The sequence below is a fragment of the Myotis nattereri genome, assembly GCF_964212035.1.
Source record: "Myotis nattereri genome assembly, chromosome: 1".
Lineage (NCBI taxonomy): Eukaryota > Metazoa > Chordata > Mammalia > Chiroptera > Vespertilionidae > Myotis > Myotis nattereri.
The window spans coordinates 163,543,218-163,562,133 of record NC_138075.1 but is presented as its reverse complement, the minus strand read 5'-3'; the positions used below and the strand labels follow the sequence as shown (position 1 = coordinate 163,562,133).

General features: G+C 43.0%; 1 protein-coding gene across 3 annotated transcripts; it reads right to left on the bottom strand.

The window, feature by feature from the left end:
- Positions 1-371: 371 nt before the first annotated feature.
- LOC308519274 (alcohol dehydrogenase class-3) lies at positions 372-14,650 on the bottom strand. 3 transcript variants are annotated; one of them, XM_081091258.1, is made up of 9 exons: positions 14,552-14,650; positions 11,641-11,742; positions 9,737-9,878; positions 9,016-9,103; positions 4,980-5,199; positions 4,566-4,826; positions 2,775-2,910; positions 801-939; positions 372-670 (listed from the first exon to the last, which is right to left on the bottom strand). In XM_081091258.1, the coding sequence occupies exons 1-9, from the start codon at positions 14,561-14,563 to the stop codon at positions 646-648; spliced, it is 1,125 nt and encodes a 374-aa protein (XP_080947384.1). In that variant the 5' UTR covers positions 14,564-14,650; the 3' UTR covers positions 372-645. The 3 variants fall into 3 exon arrangements, with proteins under 3 accessions (XP_080947384.1, XP_080947383.1, XP_080947385.1); XM_081091257.1 differs by having other exon boundaries at positions 14,198-14,563; XM_081091259.1 differs by lacking the exon at positions 801-939.
- Between the last annotated feature and the right edge of the window lie 4,266 nt (positions 14,651-18,916).

The window sequence follows — 18,916 nt, the reverse complement described above, 5'->3', positions numbered from 1 at the left end:
AGTTACTGAGCCAGTAGCAGACAAGGTTCATAAACTCATTATTGGCCTGCTTCCATCTTTCCTTTAAAGAATAAAGATAGTGGCCAAAACCAGTTTGGCTCAGTGGATAGAGCGTCGGCCTGCAGACTGAAAGGTCCCAGGTTCGATTCCGGTCAAGGGCATGTACCTGGGTTGCGGGCACATCCCCAGTGGGAGATGTGCAAGAGGCAGCTGATCGATGTTTCTCTCTCATCGATGTTTCTAACTTTCTATCTCTCTCCCTTCCTCTCTGTGAAAAATCAATAAAATATATTTAAGAAAAAAAAAGAAAAAAAAGAATAAAGATAGTGGGGAAAAAACCGTGAGTATAAATTTAGCATAAAACAGAGATAAACATTTATGCAGAAATTACTTTAATTTTGTTAAAAAATTCCTTAATGAGCTAACAATTATTCATAAGGAGAGTCCAGAAAACAGATTTATGACTGTATTAGCCTCCCCCTTGATTAGAGGTATTAATTATACAGAAAACATTATTCCCTATAGTAGGTTACCAAACATCTAAGAGGCTGTGAACTTGTAAGAGCTTCTCCCAGCTTGTCTGGCTGCTCCAATCAGCTCACATGATTCAGTTATAAGGATGAACATATTTTCTTTTTTTTGAATTTAAAACTTCACAACAGTCCGGATGCTGTAAGAGAAAGAAACAATACATGTAGGTTTTGAATGGTATCTTTTCTTTTAGGAACATTAAATTGATATGTTTATCCTTTTTCCTCCATAAACTTATTCTGTAATATACAACCTAAGGTACAGCTTACCTCTTCCCTGCATGCAGCAGTTCAAAGGCTTTGTTAATTTCATCAAAAGACAGATTGTGGGTCACAAATTCATCAACTTTTATCTTTTTGGACATATATTCAGACACCAACTTTGGGACACTTTCTACACTCTTCCATCCTAAAAGAAATCATACATCTATTCATTAATTTTTTTTTCAGCAAGTTTCTACAGTATGTTTATTACTTTGTGGGTTAAACAAAGACATTTAAGAGAAAAAATGTTTTCATTACATAGGAATGAAACGTCAAAATCAGCATAGAGATGAGAAAGAATTTAATATTAGTTAAGAAAAAAGTAAATGACTTTTTAGTACGTTCCTCTTTCTATATTGATTTACTAAAATGTCATTAAGTTTCAATTGAGACTTTTAGGCTACCCAGAATAGAACTTTGTAAGTCTCAGAAGCTTATTTTTTAGGTCCATAATAGCAGAGATTTCCATTATAATGAAATGTAAGGAAGAAAAATAATGATGTGCTACATGACTCTTTCTTTGGTGTTAAATCAACAATGAATAGGGATAGCAACTCAGAATGGAAAACTGTGAAACTGAAAGCAAAGTAGAAAATCAGATGCTTTAATTTTTCACTTGTTATTGAAAGAAGCAATAAAACAACAAAGCAGGCTTCCTACTTTTTAAAGCCGGGATGCTTTGGACCAGATTTCAAATCTCTTTTGAGCTTTTTCCAAATCTCCCTCATTATATCCTCTACTAATTATTTTTTTCCCTACAAACTGAGAGCTTTTTCTTTCTCTTTCAAAACTCCTATTAAAACTGAGACATCTACAACTCTAGACCAAAACATCTATTTACATCTGTGGGTCATATTTTAGGACAGTGGTCGCCAACTGGTGGTCCGTGAGGCCCGGAAGGTTGGCGACCGCTGTTTTAGGAACACCACAGGGCCCCAAATGCTCCTGCTTAGTTCCCAAACAGCACTGAGCTAGGACGAGGCTTCAGTCAGAGGTTCCTACCACCCGGCCTGGCTCAGTCACCCAGGCTTAGAAGGCCCTTCAAATTCAGCTCTGGATCCTGAGAGGATGCCTCTGAGTTGCATGTGTGGCTTTAAAGGTCTGTTCTAAGATTCTCAAGTTCAGCATACTTCCAGGACAGGAGGGTTTAGTCAGCGTGACATTTCTACAGCAAATTCTCTAGTATAAAGAAGGAAAACTTTGGCCAAATTCTTCAATTTAGCATATTTCCGGAATCTTTTCTTCTGACTTTCAAAAAAGCAGGCATAACATAAGGTAGTGGATGTTAACAGATGCACAGATCATGCAAAGCTCATGCTATATGATCTTATTCCTAAGAGGATAGTGCGAATATATTTTTTTAAAAACCTATTAAAATGTAGGCAACCCTAACCAGTTAACTGCCATGTGTCCAAAATGGAAACCATCCTTGCATCTAGAGGCTTATGGCGTATGAAAGGTTAACAACCATGCACTTTTTAGGATCATACCAGGGAAAAATAATCAGTCTGGCAGCTTTTTAATTCTGTTATAAGGTTTTGTCTAATTTAACGTTTTCAGTTTGATTTAATATTAGTTACGTTGAAATCAGTACTCTTCAGAGGTATGATTGACCACTGCACCCTTCAGAAAAATGAGTAAAAAATGCCTGTAACCTATTTAACTCCACAACATGACGCAGTGTGGATGACTGTTGTTTGCCTAGCCTGCAAACAAGTTCTCATGCCTGCCCTACCCCCGGCGATGGCCTCATTTATAGAATATTAATTTTCTTCTTTTACTGAGTAAAATGTGGCTTTGAGCTTCATGAGAAAATACTGATTGAGTGTGAAACTCTTCTATTAAAATAACTTTGTATACAACAACTCAGTATGAGAAGCAGCCCGTGAAAATTGTTGTTAAACCAAGAAAACTGGCCTGCAATTAAAACTCTGCAAACAGAAATGAGCGAGAAAACATGCCATCCCATCCAACAATCACCTCCAAAGGCGGTGCCTTTCCATGTGCGTCCTGTGACGAGCTGGAAGGGCCGAGTGGCGATCTCTTCACCGGCAGCAGCGACTCCTACCACCACGCTGACACCCCAGCCTTTGTGGCAGGCCTCCAGCGCGGCTCTCTGCAGGCAGAGATGAACCAAATCACAGAAGTCAGTGCATTTTGCCGAGGATATCTGCTTCCCCAGAAACTCTGGGGGAGAGGGGCAAAGAGAGAGTGGTTTCACAAAGCTTTCTAAAAAAACGGCAGGAAAATGATCAAGTAGAATGCTTACTGCATTTACTTTTATTGAACAATTTTACTTTCTTTAAGAAATTTATTGCCCTAACCCAGGCGTGGGCAAACTACAGCCCGTTTGAAATGAATAAAACTAAAAAAAAAAATAGACCGTACCCTTTTATGTAATGATGTTTACTTTGAATTTATATTAATTCACACAAACACTCCATCCATGCTTTTGTTCCGGCCCTCCGGTCCAGTTTAAGAACCCATTGTGGCCCTCGAGTCAAAAAGTTTGCCCAGCCCTGCCCTAACCGGTTTGGCTCAGTGGATAGAGCGTCAGCTGCGAACTCAAGGGTCCCAGGTTCGATTCTGGTCAAGGGCATGTACCTTGGTTGTGGGCACATCCCCAGTAGGGAGTGTGCAGGAGGCAGCTGATTGATGTTTCTGTTTTTTTTTAAAATATATTTTACTGATTTTTTACAGAGAGGAAGGGAGAAGGATAGAGAGTAAGAAACATCAATGAGATAGAAACATTGATCAGCTGCCTCCTGCACACCTCCTACTGGGGATGTGCCCGCAAACGAAGGTACATGCCCTTGACCGGAATTGAACCTGGGACCTTTCAGTCTGCAGGCCCACGCTCTATCCACTGAGCCAAACCAGTTAGGGCTGATCGATGTTTCTAACTCTCTATCCCTCTCCCTTCCTCTCTGTAAAAAAATCAATTAAATATATTTAAAAAAATAAAAATTATCATTCTCCCCTTAAAAAAAAAAGAAATTTATTAACTTGGCTATATAGTGACACCAATGGAAAGGATTTAAAGCTTTTACTTGCTGTCCATTTTTAAAAGTAAATACCAGCTCAAAATTCTAAAGACTTTAATAAAAGAAGTAGGCAGAGAAGTAATACTGACACTTTTGCTGAATGTCTACTTTGTATCAAGTAGGGGCTTTACTGTCTGTATTTTACATATGAGGAAACTGAGATTTAGAGAAGTCATTGTTCAGGGTCACTGATTTAGCATGTGGATGTTTATCCACCTTCAAAGCGCATGCTCTCTACAACTGCATCACTCTGCCTCTATTGAAGCAGACATACTCTAAGATCCAGCATGCATGGAAGGCAAAGAAACATTTTTTCTTCATCCTTCCCTGAGCCACTCATGTCATTTCCCATTTGTAGTTCAAATCATTATTTTTCCTTTCTTCTATTAGAATAATTCTTATCAAGAGACTTCTCCTTTACAAACATAAAACTTTAAATCTTAAGAAAATTACATTAAAAAAGCAGTTACAACCCAGCAGGGCGAGGCTCAGTGGTTAGGCATTGACCTATGAACCAGGAGGTCATGGTTTCATTCCGGAGGGGGGCACATGCCCAGTAGGGGGTGTGCAGCAGGCAGCTGATCCATGATTCACTCTCATCATTGATGTTTTTATCTCTCCCTTTCCCTTCCTCTCTGAAATAAATAAAAATATATTAGAAAAAAAAAGGTTACTGCGAGAGAGAGAGAGAGAGAGAGAAAGGAATTAGCCAACCAAGCATACTTACCATGACTTTCACGTTACCAATACACTCAAAGGAGTAGTCTACTCCCCCATCGGTCATCTCAACGAGCACTTCCTGGATGGGTTTACTGAAGTCCTGGGGGCTGATACATTCACAGGCTCCAAACTCCTTGGCCCTTGCAAATTTATCTTTATTGATATCCACACCAATGATCCGGGATGCACCAGCCACCTTGCAGCCCATGATAACCGCCAATCCAACTCCTCCGAGGCCAAAGACGGCACAAGTAGAGCCAGGCTCCACCTAATAGTAAGACAGTCAGCCTATGAGGTACTGCTGCCACAAGAGTCAAGAAAATCACTAGGTTTCTTACAGATCGGACCAATTTAATTATTTCAGCAAAGTTTTGTTGCATCAAATTAGAAGGTGGGAGCTAAAAGCCAGGCCAACACTTACCTTGGCAGTGTTCACAGCAGCACCATAGCCAGTGGAAATGCCACAACCCAGGAGGCAGACTTTATCCAAAGGTGCTAAAGGATCAATTTTAGCAACAGAGATGTCAGCCACAACTGTGTATTCAGAGAATGTACTGGTTCCCATGTAATGTAAAAGTTTCTTTCCTTTGCAAGTAAATCTGCTAGTGCCATCTGGCATTAATCCTTTCCCTTGAGTGACTCTAAAGAAAACAGAAAAGGAAAAAGGCAGGATAGAATTAGGTTCCCTAAAACCCATAAGAAAAGAATTACTTTTAAAAATAACAACTAATGTAAATAGTTAGAAAGTGTGCTAAGACCAAAAGTCCAATTTCTAATGTATGTATTAATCAGTTATCTCTTTCAACAATAGGGAAACTTGTAAAAGATTTATAACCTCACATCTTTTCCAACATTCAATATTCTTCTGGATCTTACTGTCAGAATATTGAAATGATTTTTAACAGGTAAAACTTATGGATCAGATAAAATTATTTTAAAATTCCATCATAACACTCTGTGAGCAAATGTAACTTCATAAAGCATCAAGCTAAACCCAGCATCTACACAAGCAGAGACCACATGCAATGATCCATTTGGCTAAGGAAAACAGATGGCCAAACTGGCTAATTTAGGTCTTTCAGCAGGCCTTTTCAAAAGTGTAGCAATCCTCAAGGATTCAAGTTACTTTCTCTGTTCACTTAGTTTTTTGCCTGTGTAGTTGGTTACAGTAACGGGGATGGAGGTGGGAGAGCAAACTCACAAAGGCAACCAATATGATACATGTTAGCAAAATTTACTTTAGAGAATCTAAACATATAGGTGATATAGTGTCTTGTTTAGGAGAATGAGCCCTGAAGTCAGACACACTTGGGCTCAAATCCTGTGTGAAACTGGACTTTCAGTTTCCTCCCTAGAAAATGCAGAGAACAATTCTTTCTCATAGATTGCTAAAATAAAATAAAATAAAAATCAAATGAGATGTTATGTAAAGCATTAGCACTGAGCCTGGCACAGAGTGCTTAATAAATATTTTTTATTGTTAATAAAAACAAACACTATAATTTTAAAGCAGAGTAGTAAGAAGCTGGGAAGCAGAATATGGGAAACTGAGACAAAAATTATTAAACAAGGCAAAACAATTTGAGCAATTTACAGCCAGCTAATGAATCACAAGGTTTTACCTTCCCTAACCAAGGGCACTTAGGAGCAAATAGTTAACACACTCCAGACCGCCTTGGGGAAGCCTGGCCTCACCCCAGTCCCTCTCTGATGAAGTTGTTTTAAAATGAAACTAACCAGAAAAGAACCCTGACCCCTCCATATGCACATTTTGATGAATCAACATATTGAAGGACACACCTGGAAAGCTAGTGAATATCCTGTTAAGACCCCCCTCTGAGACCTCCACTTGGATTTCCACTGGCTAAAGATAAAACACCTCAAAACAAAGGAGCAACAGTGCCCTCACTATAGCATGCCTGTGCCTTGCATCTCTGCTCTTTTTCTAAACTCTAAGGGACCTACAAGAGTTGCCACCAAGGGAGCAGCGGGCAGCGGCATCTCATCTTGGGCTCACCCCCTGAACCTGTCTCCCAGGCTCCCTTTTCTCTGACTTTCCAGTGAGCTAACAGCAGCCCCTCCCTGGCTCACTTCTTTGACTGTGATTTCTCTTTCTCAGTGAGCCAAAGCAGCTCTGCCTAATCTCTTTCCTGTTGCTGCTTCTACCTTTAACTCTTCCTTTGTTTCACTGTCACCAGTTTTAATTAATGTACTCTCAAAATCATCTGGACTCCTGTTATGAAATCTTTCCTGCATGAAGTCAAGAACTCACATGCTACCAGCCGGCTCAAGGCAGACCTACAGACCCACTCTGGGCCCAGACCCCACCAGGTAACAATTTAAGGTACACTCTTAGACAAATCCTTTGGAATATATATGAATAAACAAATACACAAATGAAGAGAAATGGATTGCCTCTGGATTCAAGAGCAAATACAAGTTCTTTGAGAGAAAAACAGAAATATGACCAGAAACAAAGAGCAAATAGGTGACAAAGCTCCACTATAAATGTCGTATCTTCACGAGAGCTACCTGCTTGCTTAGCCCTCCTGAACATGTAATCACTTTTTCCCAGAGGAGTGCACACACAGGTGATGTAGGATGCATGTAAGCTCTGGAAGGACTTGTCCCTCTACATGGTACCAGATAGCCAAAGAAAGCCCACTACCATTATTGTATTTGAGGTGTCACAAAATTTTCCAGGCTGCTTGAAATTCCCTTTGAAAACAATTTCTTTTTGTTCTAGCTTTGCCCAAAGTAATTGGATTTATGTTATAAAACAAATGGAATCTTGTTTTCCAAAAATATGAACTAATTTTGTCAATGGCATTAGAAAACAAATGCAAGGACAAAGGGATCTCCCGTATAAAGCTGGTGGGAGTGTACCCTATGACTTAGCATTCCAGCCCTAGAAAATACCTGTGGGGTAAATGGGAACAAGGGCCCCTCTCCATGGTCTAACCCCCTCCCCCACCCCCCCCACCCCCCCACCCTCCACACCCGTCTCACACACACTGTGTGGGAAGACAATGAAGGCCATTAGTAAGCTGACTGTGAGACCTTGGGAGCCTGGTCAGCTCCTCAGGCAAGAAGTGTTTTGATCTCTCCAGGCCCATCCCCCTCCTTCTGCATGCCCTATTTTTCTCTGTTTTCTGACTCTATAAAACCTGTGTTGGGAAAGTCTAGGTGGTGTGAGATAATAGCACTGGCCGGTGGTCCCCCCTGGAGTGGCCTGTCTGTAGGCCGGAAGTGACTTAGTGATTCAACTTCACTGGTGTCAGTGCCACTGGAGTGCGTGTAAGTCCTAATAAACTCATGTCTTTCATAGCCAGTCCTCTGGATTATTTCTTTGGGAATCCAAGAACAATATGCAGAGGTTTTCTGAGATCTCAGCACTTTGCATAACATCAAAGAGAAGGTAGTGATACTGGGAACGGAATATGACTGAGCAAACTGGCTACATCTCCCAGACATTGTGAATGAAAGAAACCCAACGGAAGAGCACATAATGCATATGAAGTTCTACAGAGAAAGAAATCAGAATAGAGGTTACCGTTGAAGGAGGCAGGTGGTGACTTGGAAGGGACATGGAGGACTCTGTGGGGTGCTGGAAGGGTTTTCTTGATCTTGTTTACATACATAAAAATAGATTGAGCTGTACGCTTAAGATTTGTATACTTTAAGTACTTTATTAGGTCTGTTCTACCTCAATAAAAAGAAAACAAAAAAGGATACAAATACAAAAAGATCATAAACTGCCTTAAAGAAGTAGTTCTTTAAGACCTGTTACCTTACTACAATAAAGTAACTACCTTTCCCATGTTAAGGGGTCATGTTATCTCTTGTAGTCTTCCCAGTAACCTTATGAAGTTTTTTTAAAAAAAGATATATTTTCAGAGGGAGGGAGAGAGAGACAGAAACATCAATGATGAGAAAGAATCATTGATCAGCTGCCTCCTGCATGCCCCACACTGGGCTCAAGCCCACAATCTGGGCATATGCCCTGACCAGGAATTGAACTGTGACCTTCTGGTTCATAGGTTGACGCTCAACTACTGAGCCACATGGGGTGGGGGGCGTGTGCTGAAATAAGTTTTATTACTTTGATTTCGATTTCATGGATAATAAAATGGCATACAAATGATTTCATTTAATTTCATAAGCATGTCCCTCCTTATTACATATGTTAGCAAACTTAGCCTAATGTTATGGAAAGAGACTGAGTTCAGAAAATTCAGTTTTCTCTCTTAATAGCTGATGATACTTGGAAAACCACTTAATTTCTGAGTCTTAACTTTCTCATCTATGAAAACTGGGATACTAATGATGACAGTGAGGTTGCCATAAAGATGGACTGAAATAACTCATGTAGAATGGTCTGTATAAATTGCCACACACTTATTATTATCATTTTAAAAATGAATCTTGTTTTAAAAATAAAATAAAAAGATACTAACCTTATTTTCTGGCAAAGGTTTGTTTTAGGATTTAGACAAAATTTGCATTCTCCACATTGAGGGATGTAAAGCGGGATGACAGTATCACCTGGAAAATAAATACAAAGACATTATCCTGGATGCATAGCATCTATTTCTAATGAATGTATCAGCCCCTGCAAATTCCTATTCCTGTCAGCTCATTCGGCTTTGCAAGTTAACCTCTTCAAGGCTTAGAACTTCACCTACATAACATCATTCAGACAATGCCTGACTCTGCAAAAAATATAAGTTTCAGAATTTTGACTAAAGGAAACTTTTAATAACTGGAGTACAAGGAGTCATGTGCCTCAAACTACTGACTCACTGATGCATATATAAAAATTCTTGCTTAGAAACTGACTTCGGAAATGTTTAACAGTTTCAGATGAACAACAGTCTGCAAAATCAGGGAAAAAAACCCCCATCAAATATTGGGGGGGGGCAAAAGTAGTTTTACAGTTGTGACTATGGGAAACACAGTTTATTCTTGTATTATTTATTAGTTATTGTATTATTTTCCAGACAAACAACTGCAGTCTACTTTTGCCCACCCAGTATTTATGCTTCCTGGGTGAGGAATAAAATCAATCTTCACAACTTTCTTAGGTGATAATTTGTTGATAAATAAACAATGTATAGCTGATCAGAAATGTTATTTCCCTATGGTGGTATAAAATAAGTGGTTCAAATACCCTCTTACCTGCTTTTAGCTTAGTAACTCCTACGCCAACACTTTCCACAATTCCAGCACCTTCGTGTCCCAAGATCACTGGGAAACTCCCTTCAGGATCAGCCCCACTCAGGGTGTAGGCATCAGTGTGGCACACAGCAGTGGCAATAATCTATCAGGATATTCAAATAAAGAGCATTTCAGTGTGTGTGCATGCGACTCAGTGAGGCATTGGTCAAAGGAAAAGCCCTTTTATTTTAATATATTCCATTGATTCCAAGATACTTTTCTTTCATACTTTAACCTCTCTAAATCAGTATATGCTTATAAGTAGATGACATCTTAACAACTAGAATTGGCAGCCTTTTCTTAGTAGTACATTAAAGGGCTAGAGTATTTATATTCAATGAAAGAGGCACATCTATTCTCCTTTTCAGTGCATATTAGCAAGACAAAGCAAACAAGGTGAAGAGGAAGAGCACCTGTGTGCAAAGCCATTTCTCTGCTGGGCTCTTCATGACTGTTGGGAAATGGTATTTCTAAAAAGCTATGGATTACTTCTGAAATATGCCAGTCTGCTTGGTCTGCACTAAAACTCGGAGCTTTTAGTGGAACCAACTCCCTTTTAGCACACACACAAATTTTGCTTAAATAAGCCCTTTATCCCTATCTCTTTTAAGTATGTTATCTTTCCAAACCACCAAAAAAGCACAAAGAAAAAGTCTTAGAGTGTATTTATACTTCTCTGCTTCTCACTGACATACCCACTTACAATGTAACATTCTTTGCTATTTGTTGGCAATGCCAGGAAAGACAGCTGAACTCAGTGTGCCCCGAACAATACAGCCAGGACATTTTCTTTTTCAGTGGCAAAATCACAACCAGGTTAGTTTCTGAACTTAACTATTAAAATATTTCAGATTTCTGGGTCTGGGTTGAAAAGGACCTTGAAAAGTTATTTGTGCTTCTTGACCTGATATGTGTGGTCCCTGGGAGCATGAGTCAGTACATATTTATGTGCTGTGTGTTTGGAGGTAGGACCGGGGACGTTTACTCCAATTTATAGCAAAAAAAAGCTCATTTTTCTAGGATGTTAGTTTTATTTAAAAGTCACTAGTTTATTTTAAAAAATAGTTTTATTGATTTTTTAGAGGAAGGGAGAGGAAGAGAGAAACATTAATGTGAGAGCCTAATATTGGCCACACCCGCTACTGGGGATCAAGCCGGAAACCTGGGCATGTGCCCTGACTGGGAATTGAACCGGTGACCTCCTGGTGCATGGGATGATGCCCAACCGAGCCACACGGGCCAGGGCAAAGGTCACTACTTTAAACCATTAATTTTACATCAAAACAGAGAAGAACGCTAAAACACCCAGCTGGTGGCCTTGTGAACTATGCCTCTCTCCTAGATAGCTTCTTTAAGCAGCATTGGAATAATGAACGCATCCCTGGAACTCGGGCCCTATCTGCAAGGGTCAGTATTTAAAGCTAAGATGACTTTACTGGATTGTTGCTCCAGTTGATGAGGAGCCTCTTCCCAAATCTTATTTGAAGTCTCACCTAACAAAACTAAAGACCATTTCTTTTTCTTTTGTTCCTAATGTGTCACCATACATTTTAAGTTATGGGATCAGCAGAAAGGGGACACATCTGTCAAAGTCACCTTAAACCTAGGCTACAGAAATAAACTGCAGTGATCCCTGGGGAAGGCTGCCCAGCCCAACATCAAAGCTAAAAGATGGGAGGAGTGCTGCAGAGGAGGGAGGGATAAAATAAGAGGAGGATGTTGTGATTCTGTGGTTGGAGGACTTTCAATACCTTGTTCTCGATACTCCTTTGGGATTTATCCTCTGCAGAACTCATGAGTATTAAATCTATCCAGAGACCTAATTGTTAAGTCTTCTTTTTCCATTGCCTTAGATGTAATGTTACCTTAATTCGAACTTCATGAGCCTTTGGGGGTGCCACCTCTACCTCCTCAATGGAGAGAGGCTTTCCAGCCTCCCAGGCAACCGCTGCCTTGCACTTGATCACCTGAAACGGGGGGAAAAAGAGCAAGTTGTTTATTCACCTGAACGAATAATGAACAGCTTGTTAGTTAATTTAGATACTGATGAATGCTAATCTTAGGAAGCATATTAAAGATTCACAATGAAACATGTATTGCCCTAGCCGATTTGGCTCAGTGGATAGAGCCTTTGGACTGAAGGGTCCTGGGTTCGATTCCTGATCAAGGCACATGCCTGGGTTGCGGGCTTGAGCCTGGTAGGGGGTGTGCAGGAGGCAGCTGATCAATGACTGTCTGTCAACATTCATGTTTCTATCTCTCTCTCCCTCTCCCTTCCTCTCTGGAATAAAAAAAATATATATATTAATAAAAGAAAAAAAAAAGGAAACATGTACCTCTAAGTGATATGGAGAATTGTTTTGCCTGTTTTTTAGATTTCATGTAAGTAATATTCATTAAAGTATTTAACTTAGATGACCTTTGGTCAGATATAAAAGCCTCTTCCGGTTGAAAGGTTTTATTCATGGAATACTTAATGACATTCTACAGGAGCAGGTAAAGAATACAGGTCTAAGAGAATCTGATTCAGTAGGTCTGGCATAGGGCCCAAGGAATCTGAATGCTTAACACGTACCCTGTGAAATTCTTTTGTTCAGGTTGGTGTAAGTAACATTGGTGTAGTACAAAACCACAGGATGGGAAGGAATGTAAGGAGTACCAGAATGGGGGAACTTTAAAAAACCATACCTATCACCCTGGTGTGGCTCAGCTGGTTGGAGCACTGTCCCGTACACCAAAAGGTGGCAGGTTCGATTCTCCATCAGGGCACAAACCCAGGTTGTTCCACCACAGAGCAACACCAGCCAGCCAGGCTATTCCTATTCTTTTTAACTGTGCCATCCAATACAGTATTCACTTGCCACCACCTGTGGCTACTGAGTACTTGAAAAATGGCCAGTCTGAACTGAGTTAAGCTGTAAGATTTTGAAGACTTAGTACAAAAAAAGGTAAGAATACTTCAATAATATTTTAAAATATTGATTACATGTTGAGATAGTATTTTTAATATGTTGGATTAAATTTTAACACGATTTTAATGCTTTTTAATATGACTAATAGAAAAGTTAAAATTACATATGTGAATTGTATTATATTTCTATAGCATAATGTTGCCTTAAAGATTCTAGTACACCCCTCCATTCCCGGAGAATCAAATGTAACAGGGAAGATTTCCATCAGTTTACATAATGGTTATGAAACAAGTTGGTAGAATAAAGGTTGAAAGCCACTGGGTTTATAGGAGACAGACTGGAAAGTCAATAATTACAGAAAGTGTGATTTAAAGGGAGAGGCACAAAGTGCTACAGAATTCGAAAAGTGGAGAAAGAGTGTAACTTTGGCAGTGAGTTTGAGAAAGCATCGCGTTTAGCTGGGATACTGAAGGAGAAGAGTTACAAATGGTGATAAAACACCTACATACAGGGTAATTGTGAAGGGTGAATGGGAATGAATATGAAGCCCCTAATACTCATTCTCTTTGGCACAGGATAGCTTTGCAAAAGTAAGTTAGTACTTATTAGTAGCAGTGAAACAAAGAGTGGAGGGGAAAGGAGAGTTAAACTATATAGAGAGACTAGAGGCCCGATGCACAAAATTCGTGCAAGGGGCTTGGCCCTCCCAGCAGCCCCGGCTGCCTCTTGGCCCCACCTCCGGCCCACTGGTCGGGCAGGAAAGTCCTCCCGGAAGGTCGTCCTGCCCTCTGGTCTAATTAACATATTAGCTCTTTATTATAGAGGATTATATAGGATGAGTGGCTTGTGTAAGTTGGTGAGGGGCGAAAGTCTGTTTTTTTAAAAAATATATTTCTTTATTGATTTCAGAGAGGAAGGGAGGAGATGGAAATAACAATAATGAGAGAGAATCACTGATTGGCTGCCTCCTGCACGCCCCCTAACCCCCGGGGACCAAGCCCGCAACCCAGGCATGTGCCCTTGGTCGGAAATGAACCCAGGACCCCCCAGTCCGCAGGCTGACGCTCTATCCACTGAGCCAACTCGGCTAGGGCGAAATGCTGCTTTTAAAGTTGAGACGTAGATATTAAATCTGATGGTACAGAAAATTCAGACTCTGCACTGGAATCCTTTTCACCTCAAAGTACCGTAAACCTCAAAGGTCCAATGCAGAATATTAACAATGAGGTCATATCGCACACCTGAGATCTGGAGCAGCAGGAATAGTCCATCCGTATGTGGTTTATTCTCCAGACACCCCCCCCCCCCACTTTTAAAGGATGTTTCCTTTCGATGACAATTCTAATCACAACAAAGCCCCACTCTAAATCACAGGCAACTGCCCCACTCCCACATCTATAACAGGAATTACAATTCTGCACCCGCAAGTATGACCCTGGGCAAGTCACAGTAAGACCTGGATCGGTTCTGCGACTTCGCGCAAAACGACGGACTAGGCATCTCATCTTACCAGATGCCAGTCAATACCAGCGGGGGTGCAGCTCCCACGGCCTCTCATCCCCTTTATGAACGAAATCACCTTGAAAGGAAGGGCCTGCCGTGCTCTCTGCACAGGCCAAGCGCGGCCTCGGGCCATTTCACCGGAACACGCACCGACCACCCTGGCCCCCGCCCCCGGTCTCCCGCTCCGCTCCAGCTGCCCAGAGAGCAGAGCCCTCCCCAGGAAGGAGGCGGAACACAGCTTCCTTCCCGCGAACCGCTCCTCCGAGGCCCCGTTCGGCTCCGCTTCCCAGCAGCCCGGGTCCAGGCTGTGGTTCCCCGCCCCGCATCCTCGGACTCGGGCCCGCGGCAGGGCCTACGATACCTGGTTCGCCATGCCTTCTGCGCGGGTCAGCGCGGACCAGCGCGGGCGCGCATCCGGGGCGGGCGCACCGTCGGGACGTGGGCGGGGCGTGTGCCCGACGCAGGGGGCGTGTGCTCGACGCAGGGGGCGAGGCGCAGGCGCAGCGTGGGTGGGGCTTGCGCTCGGCGTGGCCCCGCCTCCTCCGGCACCGGGGGCGGGGCGGGACGTGGGGCGGGGTTTGCGAGGGTTGGGAGGGATGGGCGGGGCCTGGGTGCGGCGCACCGCGCCGCGCCCTCTAGCGGTCGCGCGAGGTCTGGTCCGGGAGGCTGGCGGGGTGTGGGCGAGGCGGGGTAGCGGCGGCTTCCTGGCTGTCCGCACGCCTGGCTGTCCGCACGCCTGGCCGCCCACCGTGTGTGCCAGGACAGGGTTTCCTCGGGTGACTGTAGCCGAGGCAGCGTAGGTAAGCCTTTCCAGGGGGCGATGTGGGAGGCGAGGGACCAGGAATTCCACCGGGAGCACGTGAGAACCGGGAGGACTGCCTGGGCTTCGTGCTCCCCGGAACTTTGTGTGCACTGCTACGTCTTGAGGATGCAATTTGAGTAAGAGAAAGCCCTTCAAGATTCTCCATCGAGAGGAAGCTGAGCGTGAGAATGAGCAAAGGACACAAAGGACGGGGGACCCATTCGGGAAATGTCCTCCGCTCCTATTCCAGCTGCCCCTGACATAAAGTATATTTAAAAAAACCATAGGCAGGAATGACAAGTAGATTTGTAAATCCCATCTACTTTCTGTGAGAAGGGTAAACTTGTTATAAGGTGAAATTAGAGGCCCTCAGTCCCTTTAGAGAATTTGCTAGTGTGCACTGCATTGGAAATAAGCTGACCAGGTAGGAGACAGGCATTTTTCCAAATACAGATCATACAATGAGCGTAGCAGCAACGTGCAGAAGTGCTGTAGAGCCTCAAACGCCAGGTATCACTTGGAAGCAGACTATTAAATTCTTGACCTACCTTTCCTCATTTCAGCCAGCAGAAGACAGGAAGCAATGAGGGACAGTGCTAACTTGTATGTAATTCTGCCTCCTAAGAAAATAGCTCAGTTTATTTTGAACTGACAGATTTACTAGGTGAAAATGACCTGTCATTTTGGACTTTCTAACAGGCAAGGAAGTGTACAGTCGTCATAGTCGAGCAGATTTCAAACAGTTGAAAGCAGATTTCTTAGTGCTCACAAGGAAGATAAATACTGGGCGAATTGAAGGGAGGCATTCATGAAGCCATAAATGTCTGCTACCTTTTGAGGGGAACTTCCCTCCCCCCCCCCCCCCTCCACCAGCTCTTGTAGGCATTGTTTGAGTACATACCTCATTAGAGAGGCAAAGACAGCCCTTGCTGGAGCCGCCATGAATTGGAACAGAAAACTGTCTGAACTGAAGAAAGCCCTGATGGGTTGAACAAGAGGGAGCCAGAAGTGGTTGGTACTAATGCTGTTCAATACCGAGGTTACAAAGCCACCCATCAAGTCCTTTCTCCTTCATACGCATGGCATACAGAGAAGGTGGCCGTCTAATTTGCAGCTGCAGCTCCAAACTGAATGCAGTTTGTGTTGTGCAGTTTTCCTTGTTACTTTTCAAGATAAACGCATATTATGGAATTGGGAGTCAGAGACTCACTCCCTCAAGGTGGTTCTGTGATCCTGAAGAAGTGAATTTTCCTTGTATTTTTTTGCAGGCAGTAATATATTGTGAGTTATCCATTCTTGTAAATAACCTAAGCATACCTTCTCCTGACAGGAACTCCGGAGCCTCTGGCAAACCTGACAGGCTGGAGAAGAGCAAGGTATAATTCCATGATTAAATGTAACAGGAAATTCAAAGATGACTTTTCATACTGTCTCGGTTTTGGCTAAACATTCCAAGGCCAAGCAATACGGGTACCCAAATTACCCCCACACTCTAAGGCCAGGCACTCAACTACTTAACGTAGGACACCCTAAGACATAGCACCTTTCAACTGCTGGTATCAGCTCATCTGTTTGTAAGAGAGGGCAAAGAATTCGTGGGAAGGGCAGAAATGGTCAGGAGGGAAGGTCTCTTTGGACAGAGCTGTCCATGTGCTGGATGTGCCCTTTCTACCTCCTGGTGAGGATGAGGGAAGCACTCCCCCCTTATCTGAAGCCAAGGGAAGAAAACCACTCACTAAGGTTCAGATGTTTTCTCTGGAAGCTGGAGGACTCAAGGTCTGGTATCTGAAACAAAGAAAGTAAATGTATGGCCAGAGGCATGTAGAACAGCCTGTCTGGTACCAGAGTGAAGTAGAGCAGGGTTTAGTGGGGACAAGGACACAAGTGTGTTTTCCATGAACCAAACGTGCGCCCTGCAAAGGGTTAAAGTTTAGATCATCTTAAAAGGAACTTTACCAAGAGATCCACCTGGAGAGGTAAGGCGACTGGTGAAAGCCAGGGCTGAAGGCAGAGCCTTAGTTGGCCTGTTGTGGAGAGAATCATTCCGATAAAGAAATTGGAGGTAGGAGATTCCGAATGGGGCAAGGGGTTCTATGTGAAACTCACAGAAATTCCCCAATCAGGAAGAACTCCAGTATTTCAAAGATGCTACACCCAAAGAACATCAGTATCTGATTGCAGCAGTGCTGGTCATGTAAAGTGTAGTCTTTCCCTCTAAATTTCCCTTCCCTTCTGGGCTGGACAATGGAGGAAGTGTGAAGCAGGAGCCGGCAAATAGAGGGAGTGATGGAGCATGGGAGGGAGAATAAGCAAAGCCTTCCTTCCTTCCTTCCTTCCTTCCTTCCTTCCTTCCTTCCTTCCTTCCTTCCTTCCTTCCTCCCCTCCTTCCCTCCTTCCCTCCTTCCTTCCCTCCTTCCCTCCTTCCTTCCGACTTAATTTCCTGGAGCAGCAATGGCAGCCAAGCCAGTGGTGGTGTCCTATGTCCAGGGGTGGGATTGGTGGCTCAGTCTGCAGCATCTGAGGCCCGAGGGCCAGCAAAATGGTGACCAATCATTTGCTGCAAGGTCTGTGTGCAAGGTTTGGACATATTATCAAGCTGTATATTTCTGAAAGTATTTTCTAGTCCTCTTGGTAATTCTATGAGCTTCCCAATTTCCTCTTAATACATTCTTTATTATTTTAAATGATCAAGAATTGATTTTTGTGACTACCAGGCGAATGGGTCCATCTGGAATTAATGATCTGACCTGGTTGAGGCTGAAGGCAGCGAACATCCAGTTGACTCTGAGTAGAGTATCTCTAGGCATGCAGGGGTGGAGCAGTTAATAAAAAGTCAACTCTGACTTCCTGGAATGAAAAGTACTGAAGGCAAAGCCTTGGGGACCACAAGGTTTTGCCACAGAAGAGTATAAAGTGCATTCATTCAAAGCCTGTGGGGATAGATGTTTGCTTCTAAAAGGGCTGGACAGTTTGATGAAGGAATGGTGACTTCCGCAGCTCAATGATGCCAGGGCTCTCGTTCAGCTGCTCTGCCACCCTCCTGTCTTTCTCATCATGGTTGCAAAAGGGCACCTGCAGCTCCAGCCCGTCATGTCCTTACATGACAACATCCAGAGGCAGGCAGGAAGGGGTCTTCTCATTATCCTCCCCCACGCTTTTTTTTTTAAAAAATCAAGAGGGAAATCACTCCCTCACCCCCTCTTCCTCAGGCAGATCTCCCCTAATGTCTCACTCACCAGGATGGAGTCATATGTCAATCCCGAATCAGTCCCTAGCAAAGGGGAATGGGATTAGACCAATCATAGTGTAACTTCTGGAGCTGAGGGAGAGTACCACCTACCCTGAGCTCATTATTGAGTGTTTCTTGGATAAAATCAGGGTCTGTGTGTAAGGGAGAAGTGAGGACCAGCTAATGAGTAGGAAACCAGCGTGGGCAACACCATCTTTGGGCAGCTGTCACCGGTTTATAGTGTGACCTAAAAAACCAGCTTTGAATAGAACCTAGAGCAAGAGAAGTCCACCTGGTCTCGATTGCTGTGCGAACTACTCTGATACTTTCCTTTTATGGACTGAATGGTTTTTAAGCGACTGTGGAAGAATGTTGTATGGAGCCTGTTGCAAGCTCCAATACTAGAATCACTGAAAAACTCAAGTTTAAGAGCAGGCCATGCTCGCTTTATTCTTGGTTTTGATTAAAAATGCCTGGGTATGCCAGGCTCAGTTGGTTGAGTGTCGTCCCATGCACCAAAAAGTCACTGGTTCAATTCCAAGTCAGGGCACATGCCCAGGTTGTGGGTTCAGTTCCTGGTCAGGGTGCCTATGGGAGGCAACTGATTGATGTTTCTCTCTCACATTGGTGTTTCTCTCTCTCTCTCTCTCTCTCTCTCTCTCTCTCTCTCTCTCTCTCTCAATAAAAACATATAA

Coding starts and splice junctions, on each gene's coding strand:
- LOC308519274 (XM_081091257.1), bottom strand. CDS start 14,323: ATGGCCCGAGGCCGCGCTTGGCCTGTGCAGAGAGCACGGCAGGCCCTT. Junction 4,827..4,979: donor CTGCTGTGAACACTGCCAAG/GTAAGTGTTGGC, acceptor TCTTACTATTAG/GTGGAGCCTGGCTCTACTTG. Junction 671..800: donor CTGCTGCATGCAGGGAAGAG/GTAAGCTGTACC, acceptor TTTCTCTTACAG/CATCCGGACTGTTGTGAAGT.